Source organism: Ranitomeya variabilis, chromosome 1 (genome assembly GCF_051348905.1).
Source record: "Ranitomeya variabilis isolate aRanVar5 chromosome 1, aRanVar5.hap1, whole genome shotgun sequence".
Lineage (NCBI taxonomy): Eukaryota > Metazoa > Chordata > Amphibia > Anura > Dendrobatidae > Ranitomeya > Ranitomeya variabilis.
The window spans coordinates 282,313,096-282,330,558 of record NC_135232.1 but is presented as its reverse complement, the minus strand read 5'-3'; the positions used below and the strand labels follow the sequence as shown (position 1 = coordinate 282,330,558).

The following is a 17,463-nucleotide window of genomic DNA, read 5'->3' as shown; positions in this document are numbered from 1 at the left end:
TGTGTGTGACTGCTCTGTGATCTGCTATCACACAAGTGGTGTGTGTGTTAGTGATGTGTCGTTTGTGAACAAGCCAACACAAAGAGCCGGCTCCCTGCTGTGAATGAAAGGAGTCGGCTCTGCAGCGTGAGTGAGCCCAGTCTTTTTTTTTTTCTTTCTTGTCTGGGCCTGGCAGCTTCTCAGATTCAGCCAGTGAAGTGTGACTGTGACTCATGTGGGAGGAGCAGACAGCAGAGAGGAAGATGTGGAGTCTGTGGCCTGTAAATACATGCATGTGAGTTACCATGTGACCCAAAGAAAGGGGCAATATTACACTGGCTGGAGTGGCTTCCTCCCTGGTATGTGACTGTAGGAGGAATGACAAATTGTATGTTCATCATCATCATCTGCAATGACCTGCGAGTTACCTTCTGTCCCAAAAAAAGATACACTTTACTGTGGCCTCATCCATGGCATATATACATATATGGTACTAGATGGTGGCCCGATTCTAACACATCGGGTATTCTAGAATATGCATGTCCACGTAGTATATTGCCCAGTCACGTAGTATATTGCACAGCCCACGTAGTATATTGCACAGCCCACGTAGTATATTGCCCAGCCACGTAGTATATTGCCCAGCCACGTAGTATATTGCCCAGCCACGTATGTAACAGGTTAAAAAAGAATTAAAATAAAAAATAAACATATACTCACCTTCCGAGGGAGCCCTTGTAGTCCTGTCGCCTGTGTGCGGTGCACGCGGCAGCTTCCTGTCCCAGGGTTGGATGCGCGCAGGACCTGTCATGACGTCGCGGTCACATGACCGTGACATCATGGAAGGTCCTTCTCGCATACCATCCTTGGCACTGGAGCCTGCCGCTTGCACTGCCAAGGAGAGGACGCGACGACGGAGGGTAAGCATAGCAGGTTTTTTTTAATTATTTTTAACATTAAATTTTTTTTTACTATTGATGTCGCATAGGCAGCATCAATAGTAAAAAGTTAGGGACACACAGGGTTAATAGCAGCGGTTACGGAGTGCGTCAAACACGGCATAACGTGGTCCGTTACCGCCGGCATTAACCCTGTGTGAGCGTGCCTGCCGGGGGGTCTGTACGGCCTGCCGGAGGATCTGTACGGCCTCTCCGGGGGGTCTGTACGGCCTGCCGGGGGTCTTTGTGTCTGTGCAGGCATCGTCCGATGGGACTACAAGGCCCATCGGACGATGCCTGCTAGACTGACAGTGATTGACACATTAGCCAATGATGGGACAGTAGTAGTCCCATCATCCGGCTAATGTGTTGAATATAAAAAAAAAAATACTCCATACATGCTACATACATACATACTACATTCATACTCCATACATATACTACATTCATACTCCATACATACATACTACATACAGTACATTCATACATTACATACATGACATACATATAGATATACAGTACATTAAACATAGATTACATACTCACCGTTACTTGTCACTTTGTTCCCCGAAGCCAGTGTCATCTGTAAAAAATATGAAAAAAACAAACAACCAATATACTCCCTGTCTGCAGAAATCCACCAGTGTCCCACGACGATCTCCCATGGAAAGCAGCAGCATCAGATAAAAAAAACGGATCCGGCGGAAAAAAACGGATCCGGCGGGGAAAAACGGATCCGGCGGGGAAAAACGGATCCGGCGGGAAAAAACAGATCCAATTGAAAAAAAAGGATCCGGCGGAAAAAAACTGATCCGGCGGGAAAAAACTGATCCGGCGGGAAAAAACTGATCCGGCGGGGAAAAACGGATCTGGTGGAAAAAAAACGGATCAGGCGAAAAAAAACAGATCCGGCAGGAAAAAAATGTATCTGGTGGAAAAAAACGGATCCGGTTGAAAAAAAGGATCCGGCGGGGAAAAAAACGAATCCGGCGGGGAAAAAAACGGATCCGGCGGGGAAAAAAACGGATCCGGTGGAAAAACGGATCCGGCGGAAAAAATGGATCCGGCGGAAAAAAACTGATCCTGCAAATGTGCTCGCAGGATGCGTTTTTTACCTATAGACTTGTATTAGTGACGGATCGTGACGGATGGCCACACGTCGCGTCCGTCGTGCAACGGATCCGTCGTGTTTTGTCGGACCGTCGGCACGAAAAAACGTTCAAGTGAACTTTTTTGTCAATCGCGTCTGCCATTTTCTACCGCGCATGCGTGGCCAAAACTCCGCCCCCTCCTTCCAGACTTCAGAATAGGCAGCGGATGTGTTGAAAAACTGCATCCGCTGCCCACGTCGGGCACAAATTTCACAACGTGCGTAGGTACGTCGGCCCGATGCATAGCGACGGACCCGTACCGACGCAAGTGTGAAAGAGGCCTTTATGAGCGTTGAATTAAAAAAAAAAAAAAAAAAAAAAAAACCGGAGTGGGCTCCCGTGCAATTTTCTGCGCCAGAGGGGAAAAGCCGACGGCCAGGGGCCAATATCTGTAGCCTGCTATGAATATCAGCCCGCAGCTGTTTGCATAGCCTTTACTGGCTATTAAACTAGGGGGACCCCCCCAAAAAAAAATTACGTGGGGTCCCCCTATATTTTATAGCCAGAAAGGCTACGCAGACAGCTGCGGGCTGATATTCATAGCCTAGAGAGGGGCCATGGATATTGCCCCCCCCCCCCCCCCCGGCTACAAATACCAGTCCACAGCCGCCCCAGAAATGGTGCATCTGTAACATGCGCCAATTCCGGCACTTAGCCCCTCTCTTCCCACTCTCGTGTAGCGGTGGGATATGGGGTAATAAGGTGTTAATGTCACCTTGCTATTGTAAGGTGACATTAAGCCGGGTTAATAACGGAGAAGCGTCAATAAGATGCCTATCCATTATTAATCCAATAGTAAGAAAGGGTTAATAAAACACGCACACATTAGTAAAAAGTATTTTAATATTCTTCATTTCACCATACTTGCCATACTTCAGCGCCTGCAAAAAATGTAAAATAATAAACCGTATACTACCTGTCCGCCGTAGTCCAATTAATAACGAGTGTCCCACGATGATCTCCCCTATAGAACAGTGACATCGGGTGATGTCACTGCTCTATAGGACCCTCAGTGACACACTGACAGGAGACAATGGCTCCTGCAGTGCATCACTGAGAGGTTACTAAGGTTCAAAGTCTTACTTTATGGCAAAAAGCTGTGTGGGAAAATGTCTCATACAGCAATGCCATAAAGTGAGACTAGGGACTTTTTTTTTTTTTACAGCAGCGGAGGAATACAGTGGTGGAAGGATATCTTCCTGCCCTAATTGTGTTCCTGGAGCCCCTGGAGAGCAGTCGCATTATCTGATGCTGTTGCTCTCCACGGGAGATCGTCGTGGGACACTCGTGGATTTCTGCGGACAGGGAGTATATTGGTTGTTTGTTTTTTTCATATTTTTTACAGATGACACTGGCTTCGGGGAACAAAATGACAAGTAATGGTGAGTATGTAATCTATGTTTCATGTATGTATGTCTGTATTGTATGTAATGTATGAATGTATTGTATGTATGTAATCTATGTTTAATGTACTGTATGTCTATATGTATGTAGCATGTATGTATGGATGTATGTATGTAGCATGTATGTATGTATGTAGCATGTATGTATGTATGTAGCATGTATGTAGCATGTATGTAGCATGTATGTATGTATGTAGCATGTATGTAGCATGTATGTAGCATGTATGTATGTATGTAGCATGTATGTATGTATGTAGCATGTATGTATGTATGTAGCATGTATGTATGTATGTATGTAGCATGTATGTATGTATGTATGTAGCATGTATGTATGTATGTAGCATGTATGTATGTATGTAGCATGTATGTATGTATGTAGCATGTATGTATGTAGCATGTATGTATGTAGCATGTATGTATGTAGCATGTATGTATGTAGCATGTATGTATGTAGCATGTATGTATGTAGCATGTATGTATGTAGCATGTATGTATGTAGCATGTATGTATGTAGCATGTATGTATGTAGCATGTATGTATGTAGCATGTATGTATGTAGCATGTATGTATGTAGCATGTATGTATGTAGCATGTATGTATGTATGTAGCATGTATGTAGCATGTATGTATGTATGTAGCATGTATGTAGCATGTATGTATGTAGCATGGATGTATGTAGCATGGATGTATGTAGCATGGATGTATGTAGCATGGATGTATGTAGCATGGATGTATGTAGCATGGATGTATGTAGCATGGATGTATGTAGCATGGATGTATGTAGCATGGATGTATGTAGCATGGATGTATGTAGCATGGATGTATGTAGCATGGATGTATGTAGCATGGATGTATGTAGCATGGATGTATGTAGCATGGATGTATGTAGCATGGATGTATGTAGCATGGATGTATGTATGTAGCATGGATGTATGTATGTAGCATGTATGTATGTATGTAGCATGTATGTATGTATGTAGCATGTATGTATGTAGCATGTATGTATGTATGTAGCATGTATGTATGTATGTAGCATGTATGTATGTAGCATGGATGTATGTAGCATGGATGTATGTAGCATGGATGTATGTATGTAGCATGTATGTATGTAGCATGTATGTATGTAGCATGTATGTATGTAGCATGTATGTATGTAGCATGTATGTATGTAGCATGTATGTATGTAGCATGGATGTATGTAGCATGGATGTATGTAGCATGGATGTATGTAGCATGGATGTATGTAGCATGGATGTATGTAGCATGGATGTATGTAGCATGGATGTATGTAGCATGGATGTATGTAGCATGGATGTATGTAGCATGGATGTATGTAGCATGGATGTATGTAGCATGGATGTATGTAGCATGGATGTATGTAGCATGGATGTATGTAGCATGGATGTATGTAGCATGGATGTATGTAGCATGGATGTATGTAGCATGGATGTATGTATGTATGTATGTATGTAGCATGTATGTATGTATGTAGCATGTATGTATGTAGCATGTATGTATGTAGCATGGATGTATGTAGCATGGATGTATGTAGCATGGATGTATGTAGCATGGATGTATGTAGCATGGATGTATGTAGCATGGATGTATGTAGCATGGATGTATGTAGCATGGATGTAGCATGGATGTAGCATGGATGTAGCATGGATGTAGCATGGATGTAGCATGGATGTAGCATGGATGTAGCATGGATGTAGCATGGATGTATGTAGCATGGATGTATGTAGCATGGATGTATGTAGCATGGATGTAGCATGTATGGATGTGTGTAGCATGTGTGTAGCATGTATGGATGTATGTATGCAGTATGTATGTAGCATGTATGTAGCATGTATGTAGCATGTGTGTAGCATGTGTGTAGCATGTGTGTAGCATATATGTAGGATGTATGTATACAGTATGCATGTAGCATGTATGTATGTATGTAGCATGTATGTATGTATGTAGCATGTATGTAGCATGTATGCAGCATGTATGCAGCATGTATGCAGCATGTATGTAGCATGTATGGATGTATGTAGCATGTATGGATGTATGTAGCATGTATGTAGCATGTATGGAGTATGTATGGAGTATTTTTTTTTTTTTTCATTCAACACATTAGCCGGATGATGGGATTACTACTGTCCCATCATTGGCTAATTTGTCAATCACTGTCGGTGTAGCAGGCATCGTCCGATGGGACTTGTAGTCCCATCGGACGATGCTTGCACACACGCATAGAGACCCCCCCACACGGGGAGAGAATGCAGGGGGGAGAGGAAGGAGAGCGACACGGGGGGAGAGAATGCAGGGGAGAGCGACACGGGGGGGTACAGAGAATGCAGGGGGGAGAGGAGGGAGAGCGACACGGGGAGAGGAGGGAGAAGGACACGGGGAGAGGAGGAAGAAGGACATGGGGAGAGAATGCAGGGAGGAGAGGAGGAAGAGCGACAGGGGGGAGAGAATGCAGCTTACCGGAGATCTCCGGGACTGTGTGCAAGTGGGGAGGCGGAGACATCGCAGGAGAAGCACCAAGGGAGGGCAGCGTGTGAGAGCAGAGGATGTCTGCTCAGAACCTGCAGTGCCTGGAGTACAGACAGAGGAGCAGGGAGGTAAATCCCCCACACTCTCCGGCTCCAGTCAGCGCTTCTGTTCTGCAGCGATAGAGAGCAAGTGGATCTGGGCAGAGAGCACTGGGCTATAGTAAAATGGCTGCTAGTCACACCTACAGCAGTGAGTTGTGCAGCCCACAGAGGCGTGCCCAGCTCACTGCTAATGCCTCTTCAATGTTATAGATAGGGTCCGCGGCGGTCTATTATCTCCTATGTCCATATGACACTGCTAGTGTCGTGCTACTGCTGTGAAACCAAGATGTCAGCCCCCAGTTCCTTCTTTCTACTGGTATAACACACGAAATCTGTTTTACATGCATTCAAATCTTGGTTATAACAGCATGTTATGCTACATTACATTGATTAATGAATGATCTACAAACGCGGTACCTTACCTTTAAGCGCTGCTGAAAGTACTGAAATGTATATTCCAGTAAACGATAAATAAGGTGGTGGTTTATTCTACGCATTTCGAAGTACAGAGTTTCTTCTTCAGGAAAAACCACATATTGCAACCGCAATATTTTAGCCCTTTCATTCTTTAGGGGGATGGCACACTCTTAAACAAGTGAACACTCCCATGATATTCACAAATTCTGTTACCAAGCTTAAAAATGTTACAAAGTGTACACTTAGCATGCCAAGTATTGTACAATTATTTTAACGAAAAATATTTTTTTCATTCTTACATGATTTATTTTTTTCAGAATTTCAATTTCCGTGTCAACAGATTTGGACTCGTCCTGCAGGAAAAAAACAAAAACATAATTACTTCTCAGAATAAGTGGTCGTGTGTGTACATGGGGAGTAAGACTTTATCTGGCCATTAAATGACATGTATTTTGCACTAATTTTCCACTATGCAAACTAGGTCTTGTCTTGAAGGAGTTAGAGATTAGTTGGCTGCTAAGATGTCTCCCATACATAATAAGAGGTATTCCTGCTCTCCTCTATGTAGCAGACACAAGCAGCAGCATGAAAAACATTACAGCATCACTAAGGCCCTTTTCACACATCAGTTTTTTGCCATCGGTCACAATCCGTCGAATTTTGAAAAAAACGAATCCGTCGCAGTGAAAATTGTGAAAAACTGATGCGACTAATCCGTTTTTTTCACCGGATCCGACCAGCTGATGCGGCGCCAACTGACGACTGACAGCGACTGATCGGTCGCTGTCCGTTTTTTGACGGACACAAGAAACGTTACTTTGTCCGTTGTCTCCGGCCACCAGACAAACAATTTTCGAAGGATCCGGCGAAAGACTGATGAAACGTGAGGCCATCTGTCGCAATCCGTCGCTAATACAAGTCCATGGGAAAATTCGACAGATTGCAACTGATGGCAAAAAACTGATGTGTGAAAGGGGCCTGTGTGGCTCTGAATTCCAGCACTATTGTGAAATAAGTACTGTACTTACCAGATTTGGTTTTCATCATAGTACCAAGTTCTAGCAATACTAGGATCCAACTAAATCACAATTTGTAGACAATTAATTTGCATGTACAATATGATTATCACTCTGAGTCTCAACTCTGCATTTTATGTAAAACGCCTGCACAAGAGTTTTTTGAGGGGATTTGCCGTTTTAGAAACATAGCTTGTAGAGGAAGCTGTCAAATTATCATCTGATTGAGCCATGATGTAACATCCCACTCACTTGCAACAGGGAATGCATTTGGTCAAAGTTGTCGCCGGCGCCAAAGACTAGTGGACTCTGCTAAACACCCCATTTTAGAGATTTCTCAGTCCATATGGAGTCCGATGGCGCATGCCAAAATTTTTTAGTCAGCACAGCAAGAACAGTTCACCACACAATTCTCATAAAAGTAGTCTCAAGTACAGAAGTTATTCCGTTATCCACAGGACAGGTGATAACTTTCTGATCGTTAGGGGTTTGACCACTGGGACCCTCACAGATTCAGATTTCCAGCCCGCGTTAAGGCTGGTTTCACATTTGCGTTTTTTTGCCGAGGCGTTTTTCCGCAAACGCATGCGTTTTTTTCCTATGTTTAACATTAAAAACGCATGCTTTTTTTTGCATGCGTTTTGCCGCGTTTGACAACGCATGCGTTTTTTTCATGCTTGCGTTTTGTTGCAGAAATGCAACATGTAGTAATTTCTAGAGGCGTTTTTTTGCGGCAAAAAAACGTATTGCTGTCTATGTAAACGCATGCGTTTTTATATAAAAAAAAAAACAAGAATACACACTTATAAGCCACCCCCCACCATCAAGGTGATAAAGGGATCCAAACCCTAACCCTAACCCTAAAGCCGGTAATTCAATTGCCGGCTTTTCATTTCTCCTGCCTAAACCCGACATGATATGAGACATGGTTTACATACAGTAAACCATGTCATATCCACCTTTTTTTTTGCATATTCCACACTACTAATGTTAGTAGTGTGTATGTGCAAAATTTCGGCGCTGTAGCTATTAATTTTAAGGGTTAATTCGCGGAAAAAATTGGCGTGGGTTCCCGCGCAATTTTCTCCACCAGAGAGGTAAAGCCAGTGACTGAGGGCAGATATTAATAGCCTGGAGAGGGTCCACGGTTATTGGCCCCCCCTGGCTACAAACATCTGTCCCCAGCCACCCCAGAAAAGGCACATCTGGAAGATGCGCCTATTCTGGCACTTGGCCACTCTCCTCCCACTCCCGTGTAGCGGTGGGATATGGGGTAATGAAGGGTTAATGTCACCATGCTATTGTAAGGTGACATTAAGCCAGATTAATAATGGAGAGGCGTCAATTATGACACCTATCCATTATTAATCCAATTGTATGAAATGGTTAAAAAAAACCACACACAATATTGCAAAGTATTTTAAATGAAATAAACACACAGGTTGTTGTAATATTTTATTGCTCTCTCAATCCACCTGAAGACCATCGTTTTGTAACAAATTAAAAATAATAAACCAACAATATACATACCTTCCGTAGATCTGTGATGTCCCACGATGTAAATCCATCTGAAGGGGTTAAAATATTTTACAGGCAGGAGCTCTGCTATAATGCAGCTGTGCTGGTGCCTGTAAACCCCGGGGAATGAAGGTAATGTAGGTCAATGACCTATAGTTACCTTCAGTCGCGGTGATGCGCCCTCTGCTGGATGTCCTCATATGACGTCGAGCGTGGGAAAAAGTTCCCAGGCTGCAGTTCATGAGGACATCCAGCAGAGGGCGCATCACCGCGACTGAAGGTAACTATAGGTCATTGACATTCCCCGGGGTTTACAGGCAGGAGCACAGCTGCATTAGCAGAGCTCCTGCCTGTAAAATATTTTAACCCCTTCAGATGGATTTAGATCGTGGGACGTCACAGATCTACGGAAGGTATGTATATTGTTGGTTTATTATTTTTAATTTGTTACAAAACGATGGTCTTCAGGTGGATTGAGAGAGCAATAAAATATTACAACAACCTGTGTGTTTATTTCATTAAAATACTTTGCAATATTGTGTGGTTTTTTTTAACCATTTCATACAATTGGATTAATAATAAATAGGTGTCATAATTGACGCCTCTCCATTATTAATCTGGCTTAATGTCACCTTACAATAGCAAGGTGACATTAACCCTTCATTACCCCATATCCCACCGCTACACGGGAGTGGGAAGAGAGTGGCCAAGTGCCAGAATAGGCGCATCTTCCAGATGTGCCTTTTCTGGGGTGGCTGGGGGCAGATGTTTTTAGCCAGGGGGGGCCAATAACCATGGACCCTCTCTAGGCTATTAATATCTGCCCTCAGTCACTGGCTTTACCACTCTGGCGGAGAAAATTGCGCGGAAGCCCACGCCAATTTTTTCCGCGATTTAACCCTTAAATTTAATAGCTACAGCGCCGAAATTTTGCACATACACACTACTAACATTAGTAGTGTGGAATATGCAAAAAAAAAGGGGGATATGACATGGTTTACTGTATGTAAACCATGTCTCATATCATGTCGGGTTTTTAGGCAGGAGAAATGAAAAGCCGGCAATTGAATTACCGGCTTTTCACATATATCGCGCTGACGTAAATATAGCTTTTTCTATTTATATTGGGTTTTCTAGATGATTTTGATGATTGGCAGCTGTCACACACTTCTCAGCATGCGTTTCAAAAACGCAAACGCAGGAAAAAATGCATGTAAACGCGTCAAAACGCGACGTTTTTTTACCGCATGAGAAAAACGCATGCGTCTAAAAACCGCAGCGTTTGCACGCGTTTACATGCGTTATTTCAACACCTGCGTTTGCGTTTTAACGCAAATGTGAAACTAGCCTAATAGAGCAGTGGTAGATCATGCATACTGTTGTTCCATTCATTCATGGGAGAACTGAAGCCCAGCCAAGCACAGCACTCGGCTATCTCCGTCGGTCCCATTAAGAATGAATGGAGCAACAGTGTGCACGATTGACCACTGCTCCATTCACACAGGGCTCTTCGGAGCCCCCACTCTTGGGAGCAGTGGGTGTTCCAGCAGTTGAATCCCCAGCAATCTTGAAGATATCCCCCATCACATGGATAGGGTATGGCATCCAAATTTGGGAATACTCTTCAGCAATAAGTGAACGGAGAGAAACTGGCTGTAAATCTTAAAGAGTTGTCACACAAACAAAATTCATCACCTATCCAAAGCGGTGAGACCACCCCCACTGATGATGAGATCAGGGGCACTATGTGACTGAATCCGTATCGCACAAGTGGGACAACCGCTCCATTCATCTATGTGAGCAATGGTAACACACATGCACTACAGCTCCCATATAAGAAGTGAAGCACAAGCACATCAGTGATTAGCACTGCAGTCTTGCAGCTCTGGGGTCCTGGACTCAAATCCCACCAAGGACAACAGCTGCAAGGAGGTTGCATGCTCTCCCCGTGTTTGCGTGGGCTTCGTCCCACACTCCAAAGACATACTGATAGAGAATGCCCCAATGGGAATTAAAGGCACTAAAAAAGTGAGTAAAAGAAATGAAAAATAAATAAAATCATAAATCATAAGGGACGTTGGGAGCAGTTCTCAGGATCAGTACAAGTGGTCCCACCTTAACCAGTGTGCAATACAAATGATAAATGTAGCTTAACCCCTTTAAAAGTTTCTTAAACTGTGTAAAACATACATTTTGTGAGTGTATCTATACTTGTTATTGCTAGAGTTGGGCAAATATGTTCGGAATCTGCTGCCGAATTTGAAATTGCCATATTGGTACCTTATTCATGCTGAATTTATGTTTGACAGTCAATTCCGAACATATTCGGCCATTTCTGTTCCCATTGACTTCAATGACGTTCGGCTGTGTTTGCAATACTCGCCGTCGATCGTAATCGGAACCAAATTTTGAACAATTTGCTTATCTCTACTTATGGCGCCCCTGGTGCTCTTTCTTCTTCCTTTTCAGAACATTCACCTAATGTTTTCAATGTTGTGAGAAACAGATGCTTTTCACAAACAGGTATTTACTGCCTGGCCTGCAGAACAGTAGGGGGCGCAATAACAAGTATGTAACAGCACACTACGTATACACAGGATTGCGGTTCTATAGTGACCCTCGATGCTGGGACTGAAAACAGACATGATCTAATGGCTGTCCTAGTTACATGATGAAAGAACACATCTATGTTGGTGAAGTGTACTTCTGTTGATTAGTAATACGAGTAGACAAGTCTGCTGGAGAGCTTACTTACAAGGTGCGAGGAGCTTAAAGAGAACTTGATTTTACTGATGATTTTCACAGCAACTTTTTTGCACGTAGATATTTCAAAAGCCAGTTTGACTTCTCCACAGGCGCCACTGCAGAAACGGGAGATCAGAGCAGTGTGATAGAAGCAGACAAGATCATTCTTCCTACCATATAATGCCGTTCTCCAGGAGAGAAATCGGACCTGTGAAAGGAGAATTCTGCAGAACCCAATTTGTAACACTCTCTCTAGAAACGTGCACCTGAGCATTACACAGGTAACCCATCAATTTCACTGGTCACCACGTAATGGTGCTGTAGGGGAAGGGTACACTGGTCGCTTCGTTTCCCCCACTGAATACTAACAATGACAGGGGGTTAACACATACAAGGAAATGGAAAAAGGCTGTCCGTAGCCATCACAATTTGTAATGAAAGGAATGTGAACAAGGCATCTTTTCCAGGGAGCTCTGCACCAAAACCTGCTGGAAAAGAGGGCTACTTAGAGGGAACTTGTCAGCAGTTTTGGCCAATATAAGATACGGCCACCTCCTTTCAGGGCTTAGCTACAGGATTCTATAATGCTGTAGATAAGCCCCCAATCTGACCTGAAAGATAAGAAAAATAAATGTTATTATACTCACCCTAGGGGGGCGGTCTGGTCCGATGGGTGTCGCAGATCCGGAGCCTCCCATCTTCTTATGATTGCCGCCTTTCTGCTTGCTTCATGGCTCCTCGGAATCGCGCTTCTGCGCAGGCGTACTTATCTGTCCTGTTGAGGGCAGACCAAAGTAATGCAGTGCGCAGGGAAAGGTCAGAGAGGCCCAGCACCTGTGCACTGCAGTACTTTGCTCTGCCCTCAACAGGACAGATAAGTACGCCTGCGCAGGAGCGATTCCGAGGAGCCATGAAGCAAGCAGAAGGGCGGCGATCATAAGAAGATGGGAGGCTTCGGATCTGCGACACCCATCGGACTGGACCGCCTAGCAGGTGAGTATAATAAAATGTATTTTTGTTATCTTTCAGGTCAGATAGGGAGTTTATATACAGCATTAGAGAATGCTGTAGCTAAGCCCTGAAAGGCGGTGGCCGTATATTATATTGGCCAAACCTGGTGACAGGTTCCCTTTAAATGCTGAAAAAACGAACAATGCATTTCTATGTAAAAATTACCTCCTGTTCACATGATCAGGCTTTTCAGCATCTTTTAACCACTTCAGGTTTCCAATGATGCCAAATGGTTAATAAAAAAACAACAACTTTATAATACAAGTTAATGGAAAGCTTCAAAAGACACCCAAGCGTTTTCCTTAGAGTTTCGTCAATTTTTTTTTTTTGTTTCAGAAATACATTGAGGAAAATGGTGGAAAAAGTCAAGAAAGCGCACACGAAACAACAAAAGACCTTTAAAGTAAAATAAGAAAATAAAAATGCTTCAGGATTGCAAAACGCCAGAAAAGACTCTACCTCTTTAAAAACATGGCAGGTTTTCCCAAGTTTTTCCATGAAAAAAAAAAAAGTGGTATGCACATACCCTGTACATCTGTGAACTGCACACTTACTGCTGACGCTTTGAAACCTTTAACAAAGTAGCAGCGGTACTCTTTGGGTATTAAGATGTATGCCATTACTGAATATTTTAATAAAAGTTGCAATACTGACAGGAGGAGACATCCTATTAAGCTCAGGAATAGACAAATATTATTTAAATTACCGTATTTTTCGGATTATAAGACACACTTTTCCCCAAAAAATTTTTGGGGAAAATGGGAGTGCGTCTCATAATGCGGATATACCTTATCGGTACGCTGCTCCTGCGGGGGGTTCTGCCGACTTTTTGTGAAAGGCCAGAGCCCCCCGCAGTTTCGTGGTTTCCTGTGCAGTGGACTTCATCTGCGCATGAGCCGCCCCACGGCGGCCATTTTCCCGAAGTCCACCGCACAGGAAACCATGCAACTGCTGGGGCTCTGGCTTTTCACAAAATGTCGGCAGAGCCCCCTGAGGCACAGCAGCGCCGCCGGACACAGCGCTGCAGCAGCAGCAGCTCCAGACACAGCGCAGCATCAGCTCCAGAAACAGCGCAGCAGCAGCATCAGCTCCAGACACAGCGCAGCAGCAGCTCCAGACACAGCGCAGCAGCAGCTCCAGACACAGCGCAGCAGCAGCTCCAGACACAGCGCAGCAGCAGCTCCAGACACAGCGCAGCAGCAGCTCCAGACACAGCGCAGCAGCAGCTCCAGACACAGCGCAGCAGCAGCTCCAGACACAGCAGCAGCAGCAGCTCCAGACACAGCAGCAGCAGCAGCAGCTCCGGACACAGCAGCAGCAGCTCCGGACACAGCAGCAGCAGCTCCAGACACAGCAGCAGCAGCAGCAGCTCCGGACACAGCAGCAGCTCCGGACACAGCAGCAGCAGCAGCAGCTCCGGACACAGCAGCAGCAGCAGCAGCTCCGGACACAGCGCAGCAGCAGCTCCGGACACAGCGCAGCAGCAGCTCCAGACACAGCAGCAGCTCCAGACACAGCAGCAGCAGCAGCAGCTCCGGACACAGCAGCAGCAGCAGCTCCGGACACAGCAGCAGCAGCTCCAGACACAGCAGCAGCAGCAGCAGCTCCGGACACAGCAGCAGCAGCAGCAGCTCCGGACACAGCAGCAGCAGCAGCTCCGGACACAGCAGCAGCTCCGGACACAGCAGCAGCTCCGGACACAGCAGCAGCTCCGGACACAGCAGCAGCTCCGGACACAGCAGCAGCTCCGGACACAGCAGCAGCAGCAGCTCCGGACACAGCAGCAGCAGCTCCAGACACAGCAGCAGCAGCAGCAGCTCCGGACACAGCAGCAGCAGCAGCAGCTCCGGACACAGCAGCAGCAGCAGCTCCGGACACAGCAGCAGCTCCGGACACAGCAGCAGCTCCGGACACAGCAGCAGCTCCGGACACAGCAGCAGCTCCGGACACAGCAGCAGCTCCGGACACAGCAGCAGCTCCGGACACAGCAGCAGCAGCAGCTCCGGACACAGCAGCAGCAGCAGCAGCTCCGGACACAGCAGCAGCAGCAGCTCCGGACACAGCAGCAGCAGCTCCGGACACAGCGCAGCAGCAGCAGCTCCGGACACAGCGCAGCAGCAGCAGCTCCGGACACAGCGCAGCAGCAGCAGCTCCGGACACAGCGCAGCAGCAGCAGCTCCGGACACAGCGCAGCAGCAGCAGCTCCGGACACAGCGCAGCAGCAGCAGCTCCGGACACAGCGCAGCAGCAGCAGCTCCGGACACAGCGCAGCAGCAGCAGCTCCGGACACAGCGCAGCAGCAGCAGCTCCGGACACAGCGCAGCAGCAGCAGCTCCGGACACAGCGCAGCAGCAGCAGCTCCGGACACAGCGCAGCAGCAGCAGCTCCGGACACAGCGCAGCAGCAGCAGCTCCGGACACAGCGCAGCAGCAGCAGCTCCGGACACAGCGCAGCAGCAGCAGCTCCGGACACCCCCTCATCCCAGCCTGCGACCTGCAGCATCACTCCACTCCTGCCTTCTCCAGCAGCGACCCAGCTTAACCGCAGCCACCACTCCCAGTAAGACACATGGATTATAAGAAGCACCACCATTTTATTTTTTTTAAAGTTTTTTCCTTATTTTTCTCTTCAAAATTTGGGGTGAGTCTTATAATCCAGAGCGTCTCATTACCCGAAAAACACTGTAAACAAAAAAAATTAAAATAAAATACAGTTTTCCACACTGTACTATGAAGGTTTGTGATTTTTTTTTTTTTTTTAAATACATACTTGATGACTGCATTTTTAAAAAAGTTTTTTTAACCTACCTTCCAAGTGTTTTTGACATAATATACTTTTCTCTAAACTCTGCTGGATGAACAGACTGATCATCTGCCAACAGGTCTGTAAATACAAAAACTGAAAAGAATTCTACATAACTACATGGGAAATAGTGAACTGTACATCAAACACAGACATTTAGGACAATTTACCATGGAGTCCGGGACCCATTTATGATGGAAGCCACGATTATGTTCCTGATCCAACTGATACGAAAGGCAACCAATGGACTCCATTGTCTTCTAACAGAGCCTATTAGAAGCTTTCTTCATTTTTATGTCAGGATTAGAGCTCCATGCCAGCACACCCGTTAGAAACTCATATAGTGCTAGTATGAACAGATTCCCATAAAAGTAAAATATCTGAAAGTGATGAAAGGAATAGAAGACTGTCTGATCTGACTTTACAGTTTCCATTTTGACATGATTCATGATGAATCCATAAGGCGTAGCTTCATAGATCCATCATCATCAGCTTCTTACCCCCAATTTACCTACAATATCCATCAGCTCTATTTGGCTCCATAAGGCTACGTGCACACAATTTCTTTCAGATGGACACTGCATGAAAACCCTATCAAAGTGCTCAACAGAATGAACATATGCAATTCTATTTAAAAAACACTTGTATATTCAGGATTTTTAACCCCTTCACCCCCAAGGGTGGTTTGCACGTTAATGACCGGGCCAATTTTTACAATTCTGACCACTGTCCCTTTATGAGGTTATAACTCTGGAATGCTTCAACGGATCTTGGCGATTCTTACAATGTTTTCTCGTGACATATTGTACTTCATGATAGTGGTAAAATTTCTTAGATATAACTTGCGTTTATTTGTGAAAAATGGAAATTTGGCGAAAATTTTGAAAATTTCGCAATTTTCCAACTTTGAATTTTTATGCCCTTAAATCACAGAGATATGTCACATAAAATACTTAATAGGTAACATTTCCCACATGTCTACTTTACATCAGCACAATTTAGGAACCAAAATTTTTCTTTGTTAGGGAGTTATAAGGGTTAAAAGTTGACCAGCAATTTCTCATTTTTACAACACCATTTTTTTTTTTAGGGACCACATCTCATTTGAAGTCATTTTGAGGGGTCTATATGACAGAAAATACTCAAGTGTGACACCATTCTAAAAACTGCACTCCTCAAGGTGCTCAAAACCACATTCAAGAAATTTATTAACCCTTCAGGTGTTTCACAGGAATTTTTGGAATGTTTAAATAAAAATTAACATTTAAATTTTTTTTACACAAAATTTATTTCAGCTCCAATTTGTTTTATTTTACCAAGGGTAACAGGAGAAAATGGACCCCAAAAGTTGTTGTACAATTTGTGCTGAGTACGCTGATACCCCATATGTGGGGGTAAACCACTGTTTGGGCGCACCGCAGAGCTCGGAAGGGAAGGAGCGCCATTTGACTTTTCAATGCAAAATTGACTGGAATTGAGATGGAACGCCATGTTGCGTTTGGAGAGCCCCTGATGTGCCTAAACATTGAAACCCCCCACAAGTGACACCATTTTGGAAAGTAGACCCCCTAAGGAACTTATCTAGATGTGTTTTGAGAGCTTTGATAACCCAAGTGTTTCACTACAGTTTATAACACAGAGCCGTGAAAAATAAAAATTCTTTTTTTTTTTTTTTCGCAAAAATGATTTTTTAGCCCCCAGTTTTGTATTTTCACAAGGGTAACAGGATAAATTAGACCCCAAAAGTTGTCCAATTTGTCCAGAGTACGCTGATACCCCATATGTGGGGGGGGAACCACTGTTTGGGCGCATGGCAGAGCTCGGAAGGGAAGGAGCGCCATTTGGAATGCAGACTTAGATGGATTGGTCTGCAGGCGTCACGTTGCATTTGCAGAGCC

General features: G+C 44.8%; 1 protein-coding gene across 1 annotated transcript in view; it reads right to left on the bottom strand.

Moving 5' to 3' along the window:
• Positions 1 to 17,463, bottom strand: part of CHEK2 (checkpoint kinase 2) — a 101,882-nt gene that overhangs the window by 39,333 nt on the left and 45,086 nt on the right. Inside the window, exons 5-7 of the mRNA XM_077295061.1 lie at positions 15,571 to 15,661; positions 11,763 to 11,868; positions 6,773 to 6,826 (exon numbers count right to left, since the gene is read on the bottom strand). Of these exons, the coding sequence (XP_077151176.1) occupies positions 6,773 to 6,826; positions 11,763 to 11,868; positions 15,571 to 15,661 (251 nt within the window). The remainder of the gene's footprint in view (positions 1 to 6,772; positions 6,827 to 11,762; positions 11,869 to 15,570; positions 15,662 to 17,463) is intronic.